General features: G+C 42.6%; 1 protein-coding gene across 1 annotated transcript; it reads right to left on the bottom strand.

Annotated features, from left to right (window-relative positions):
- Positions 1-97: 97 nt before the first annotated feature.
- Positions 98-6,730, bottom strand: LOC144064876 (uridine-cytidine kinase-like 1). The gene is made up of 15 exons (XM_077587736.1): positions 6,597-6,730; positions 5,091-5,290; positions 4,527-4,633; positions 4,225-4,395; positions 2,878-2,949; positions 2,437-2,626; positions 2,300-2,361; positions 2,189-2,205; positions 1,739-1,837; positions 1,587-1,680; positions 1,442-1,504; positions 1,257-1,379; positions 1,029-1,136; positions 802-958; positions 98-713 (listed from the first exon to the last, which is right to left on the bottom strand). The coding sequence occupies exons 1-15, from the start codon at positions 6,725-6,727 to the stop codon at positions 637-639; spliced, it is 1,671 nt and encodes a 556-aa protein (XP_077443862.1). The 5' UTR covers positions 6,728-6,730; the 3' UTR covers positions 98-636.
- Positions 6,731-6,805: the final 75 nt, after the last annotated feature.

Below are 6,805 nucleotides of genomic sequence, written 5' to 3'. Positions count from 1 at the left end.
CATACTGCTACCTAGTGGACACTTTGATGTAGTACCCTAGTTCATTTTGACTTTACGACCATTTGATGAAGTTTAGATGACAAATAAAACAAACAAATTAACACCCAGGAGTTTATTTAACCCACAATTCATGAGGGGTGCATTCCCTTTAAGTACCACCATATAAAAATATAACATTTGTAGCGCTAACTGGCTGTTGAGTCAGAGTCAATTCATAAAATAAATTAAAACATTCAAAATAGCTACAAACGAGGTGGCAACAATTAAGATAGACATTTGGCTCATGATGGAAAATGACACAAATATGTTGAAAGGCACCATAAATTTATCAGACACATAAAGTAAATAGAACAGTTTTGTGGTTGAAGTACAACATTTTCTGTCATTTTCTTACAGTCATTCCAATGTTGTCCTGAAATTATAAATGGGTAGTGGTAATCTCTTAAGTGACAAAAACATGGTAGCCCTTTACACGCATCTGAGGTTGCTGTAGTACAATCAGATATGACTCTTGATAATGTCATTGAAAAAGTGACCTTAAAAATGATGCTCTCTTTGCAATAATACGCTGGCACGATTTCTCACCCGAAAAAAATCAAGTATTTGCAGCCATTTGTTGGTTTTATCAACCTGCTGTCACAAGTCCATCTCATTGTCACTTTCGCAACGGTCCAAGGGAGCGTCGGTGCCGAAGTAACGATCACCAAAATTACCTGAAATCATTGGAGGAAATAAATCAAGAACTCTTTTGGTCAAACGCAAGTGTGTGTGTGCGAGAGACTATTTTTTTCAGTGTCTTACCAATGCCCGGAATGATATGAAACTGGTGGTTGACCTCTTTATCCACAGCGGTTGTGATGATGCGCACTTTTGGGAATGCGTAGGCCACCGAGTGGACGCCCATCTCGGCCATGAGCAGTGAAAGCAGGAAGATTTTGTCTTCTGGTACGTCGTGGTCCTTTCGGCGCCACGGTATCAACGTCAAATATATGCAGGATGCGGATTTGAGTGACGAGCGGGATACTCACGAGCAGAACTCGGATGGCCATGAGAGCGGCGGCCCCGGTGGACACGGTGCTGTCCATCAGGATGACAAAGTCCTCGCTGATGTCTTTGGGAAGCCGAAGGTAGTGCAGCTGCAGTCACAACACGTTTATACACTTTAAAAAATCTTACTCGAATTATTCCATTTTTTTTTTTTAATTACTAAACATAAGCCCCCTTTTTTGGTATGCTCTTTCAATATGGTGTCGTACCTCAGGTTCACCTGTGTCTAGGTTAGTCTGGATAAGAATTTTCCCCAGCCGGATGTCTTTGCACACGGCCATGAGCGCCGGCTCCATTGTTTCTCCCGCTCTTAAAATGGACACGCCCGTGATCTAAAAACACACCATGCGTGAATTGGGGCTTCTCGCCGCAAGATAATTGGCCCGACACTCACTCGTTTGCCGCTCAGCCTCTTGCCGTGGTAAACGCCGCCCTGAGGCGTTTCTACAGAAACCGGCTGTTGGCGAAAACATGAAGAGGGGGGTCGAAAAAAAGTCAGTGCTGCCGATAAGCATTTGGAAAGGAAAACAAAGACAGACCTTGAGGGGCAGGAAAGAGAGGGCGTGTTCGATCAAGAGTCGCATTAATCTCTTGGAGTAGAAGACAAACTCGTCGCGGTTGGTTTCCTTGTTCCTAATAAAGAGAATAGGAAAATGTGATTGTGAAGACGTCGGGAGTGAGCGTGAGCTACCTGATGATGGTGTGCATGCCGCGCACCTGCGGCGAGCTTTTCAGGACGCTCAGAGTGGCGGGCAGAGGCTGGCCTTGGGGCGCCGACGCCAGGGCGGACCTGAAAAAGTGACATGTGATGTGATATATATTCTTTTTTTCAATTTTGATTGTTTTAATTCATCTGTTTTATGCAAACATTTCAGCATTCATTTATTTATTTAAAAATGGATTAGTTGGTCTAAACATATAATATAACGAAATAATCCAACAAAAAAGGAAATTGCTAAATTAACGATTAAATCAATTTAAAAAAAATGAACATTTCAAGTGATGACGACAAATAAAATTCCTTCCACCAGGTGGCGCTAATTCGCTTTAAACGCAATTTCCATTTTAGACCAAATTATCTTATTGATGTTTTTCATCAAATTTTAATCAAATTTAAGGAGAAAAAATTGAAAAGTAGTACCTGACAGTGATCTCCCGCTTGCACGGTCACACAGAATTGCGCCAGGACACAAAAATAATCAAGTGAGTCACTTGCGTTCGTTTCAATCCAACTTGATTTTTTTGCTTTTACCTTCTCTAGTTGACTGTGAACATGCTGAACGATCAAATCAAGCGCCACAAAGTTGTCGCCACCTGCAAGCGGACACAAAACGTTAAAAAAAATCTTCCCCCCGTCTACCAGATGACGCGGGGTGGGATGGAGCGCACCTCGGGGGACCACGATATCGGCTAGCTGCACGGTGGGCTCGATGTACTGCTCGAAAGCGGGCTTGACGAACTTATTGTATTGCTTGATGATGCCGCCGATGTCCCGCCCGCGCTGCGACACGTCCCGTTTCAACCGCCGCGTGAGCCGGATGTCCGAGTCGGTGTCCACGAACACTTTCATGTCCAAAAGCTGGGTGACAAATTTCATCCAAAATCATCATCTGCTGCTAGCTTTCAACTCATTTAAATTCACAGAAGGATGAAAAAATGCCACACGACTGGACGTTTATCGCCGCCAATGGCGCTGAAAGCGTTAATCGCCAGTTAGACGGGGGTCATTAATAACTGTGAGGGAGGAGAATCCCTTGAGAGACTGCGAGCCTTATCGCACATGTTCACACACGGCTGGAGAAAAAGAAACAAAGGAGAAAAAAATGCAACCTTCAGCAGTTCCTTGTTGGCGAAGGCCAGGATTCCTTCAAAAATCACAACGTTGGCGCCGTAAACCGTTTTCTGCAACAACAAAAAAGATGACACAATAAGGTAATTTGTACATTTTCTGTCATATACAAAGGACAACTTATTTTTGTATTCAAATATTCTTTAACGTAGGAGTTTTACCATAGAAGGCCCTGCGTCCGAGATCGACAGTTTTGAATGAAGCAAAATAACATGCTTTTTTCCCTCGAATGTTTTATAATCATTTGTTTCAGAGGGGGTAGTGAGATTATTTTCTGTATAAAAATTGAAATTGGTGTTCAAAAAGTATTTTTTCAAATTTGAGTCTTCAAAAAGAAGAGGTCGTCTTATATTCGGGCCAATACAGTAAGTTGCCCGTAGTGAATGGTTTTCCTCGTACCCTGCGATTGGTTGCCCACCGATTTGGGGTGTCTCCTCCATGGCGCCCAGAGTTGGCTGGGATTGGCTCCAGCACCCCCCTTGTGAGGATAAATCATATGGAAAATGAATGAGTTCGAACATACATTAAAAAGCTTGAAAGAGTATATCTCCAAAGACAAAATGGAGGCTGCATGGCTTTTCCATCAGCGTCGCGCGGAAGTCGATAAAGCTGACCGACGAGTCTTTATGTGAATTATAAAAAAAAAAAGAAAAACGATGAGTGTTTATCGACCGCTTCATTTAGTGGCCGCGCTCTCCTCATCGCTGATTTAGTGTGTGCTCAACACTGTCAGGTGCACCGACCGAACTTCTTGATGGACCACAGAAGAAGAAGGGGAAGGACAAAAAGGCCCGCCATGGGGGTCGTTTCAGGTTTTTAATTACCAGCAGCCGGGAAAAAAAAGTCGCCATAAAAGGATTTTGTGAGTGTGGACGAGCCATTTCCCATGGGGCTTTGTGCCTTTCAGCCATGAAATTGCAAAGAACGAACAGCCGGTTTGAGGGAGGAGGGTTTGCGCTCACGTGCTGATAATTAACACATTAGCGTGAATAGTTAAAACGTCAATGGGAGAAGTGCTGCTGTTGTGGTTTGAGTTAGGCATGCAGGACTTGATGGCTGCCATTGACGGCGGTGCATGTCCAATCCATTTAGACTGGGAGGGGAAAAAAAATTGAGAAATCAAAACATGTGAATCTGTAAAATATGCTGATATTGAGATGCAAAACACAGCAGAGAAAGGAAAGATAAAATGGATGAAATACAACTTGAGTTGGGGGAGTCATTAAAAATTGATATGTCAGAAATTTGGATGGAAAACCATTTGATTTTGATAAAAGTAAAGTTAGTAAAAATACAAAATATATAACCCCCCCACATCAACAACTCACCCATTCCTTCCGTCGACAGTGCGTTGTAAAGTCATAAACGGGAACTTTAATTCTTTTCCCTTTCTTCAACTTTCTTAGGACGTTGACCAACAACTCAAAGTCGAACGCATCGGGATGGTCAAAGTTGTACTCGTTCTTAGCTGCTAGCTCCTCTTCTTCTTTGTTAAGCACCTTGAAAAACAGACAACAAAAAATATGGCGGTCATCATGATAATTTACCAGGCTGCCAGAATTTGGGCTTCAATCGACAAAATGTTGCAATATCTAAAGGTTATTTTGACTTTTTTCTTCATTTTTAGTACCTTGTAGAAGGAATCCATTGACAGTAGAACCACCCAGGGAACATCTAGCGCCTCAATGATCTTATTGGCTACTGTTGTTTTGCCCGAAGCGCTGCCCCCGCACAGTCCTGAGGAAAAGTTGAATAAAAATGAGGTCGCTGACGCATCAGCCGCCGTTGACGTAAACAGTTTCGGGCTGCCGCACTGTTGTTAACATTTTAGATGTCATCAACTTTATATCATTTTTTATTGCATTTTTTGCGCAGACAATGATTATCGAGACCATTTCTGGCCTCATAAAGAGGAAATTCAAAATAAGCGCTTTTAAAAAAGATGACACAAAAACCACTCTAAAAACTCATTAAAAGCATTTCATTGTAAAAATGGAAATGCCAAGCGTCATATAAAACTTAACCTCGTGGAAAATCCATATCCTAACTTCAAGTCAACCCTAAGAGAGACAGTGGACATTTGGTTAGCATTAGCTTCATTTATTCGCAGGTTTGAGAACACTGTCTTATATGAAAGTACTAAAAATATTAAACCCCTTAATTACAGTATGAATTTACATTTCAACTCTCTCACCAATAACAAAGGCCTCCTTGAAGGTGGTCCCGGTGACGTTGTACCAGGGGGGCCGACCGGCGGTGTAGATGGTCCTCTTGTTGGTCCTTAGCAATGGGGGTTCCCTCCGGGACTGACTGGCGGCGCGTTTTTGGGGCGACAGCGACGGCGTCAGGGGACAGCAACGAGGGATGCCATCCAGGGAATCTTCTCCACTACCGCTGAAAATTTGAAAAAAAAATTACAGCTGTATTGACATTTTATTCCATTTAAATGTGCCGATCTTGTCCACCGGTGATTTTTGGAGGCAGTTAGCCACATTAGCCCGCTAGCATTGGTTCTCAGACATTTGTGGGCAAGTATATAAGCATATAAGCATGTAAGTGCACTTATTGGGTATAGTAATACTTTCACGACCCCAAAATACAATTTTACCTATGATAGCCGTTTAGTGAAAGCTCAGATGTGTCTCACATTCAATTGGTTCAAAATTAAGACGTCAGAATACATTGCAATTTTTAGTACTTGCTGCCATCAGATATGCCAAATGTGCTCACGGCGACCCCACGCTGCTCTTTACAGGCATTTTTTTGTCAGTGGAGCAACGTCAGCTTTAACAAGATTTCAATTTTATTTTTAAAAGAAATTGTACAATGATTGAAAATGTTGTCAAATCTGCCATTGCTTGTTTCTGTGGAGGGAGGCAGAAAGTCCGATCACTCACGGATCTCCCCGTTTCGAAAGACCGCCACATTGATTTTGATGTCGGTGCGCTTGAGGGAGAGGGCGGTGGGACGCCGAAGGGCCGGCCCTCCCCAGGAATACGCAACGATGCCTGGAAAGCAGCTGAGAGGTGGGGCCGCAACTCGCATGAGTAAGGCTATCATCACGTGGCAGAAGAGGAGACAAATTATGGATGTTCTGTTTGGTGATGTTATCACGTCAGGGCTAGCATTGAATATGAAATGGGGGCGGGCAAACAAATGTCGTGGGTGTGGCCAATAAGATCAGTTGGTATTTTTAATGAGGAATAATCATTTTGAAAATGGGGGCTGGCGAAAAGAATTGTGGGTGTGGCCAAAAACACAGTTGCCATTTTTTATGAGGAAATAATCTTTTTGAAAATGCCGACACTACATTAAAAACATTGAAAACACTAATATATAGAGACTTTTTAATGAAAATAAGTCAACTTTAAAAAAAAAACTATTTTATATTTAGAAAAACTTGAACAAATTTAACAAACTTGATAAAGAAAGAATACTAAATATATCAATTGAATACTTGTCCCTTGAGACAGGCATACCTTTTCAAGAAAAAAAGAGCCATTGATAATATTACTTGCAAATATAATAATTCACTTTGCGTGACATGTTTTCTCTGAAGTGTAACGTCATTCTTTGTGTCTCGTTGTAGTTCTCACCAGCCAGCTAGCCACGTTAGCCTGCTAGCTCTGCTTTATCAAGTCTGCCTCCATTTCGTCGCCATAACTTGGCACAATAAACGTCTCCCGCGTGTGGCGTTTACCTGTCGGAGCGGGACATGATTCGGTCCGTGCCTTTGACGCCATCGCAGGGGATAGGCAACTCGTCAGGGTCCGCTTCAGTCGTGGTGCAGCTCATGTTGATGTGTGTCCGGAAGGCGCGGAACACAAACATGGGAGAACATCATGACGTCACGAACACGTTGGGCGGGAGACCATTTCACGTGTCATTGGAATTTTGATATATCATAAA

Source organism: Stigmatopora argus, chromosome 19 (assembly GCF_051989625.1).
Source record: "Stigmatopora argus isolate UIUO_Sarg chromosome 19, RoL_Sarg_1.0, whole genome shotgun sequence".
In the NCBI taxonomy this organism is placed as follows: Eukaryota; Metazoa; Chordata; class Actinopteri; order Syngnathiformes; family Syngnathidae; genus Stigmatopora; species Stigmatopora argus.
This window is presented reverse-complemented; position numbering and strand designations above follow the sequence as displayed.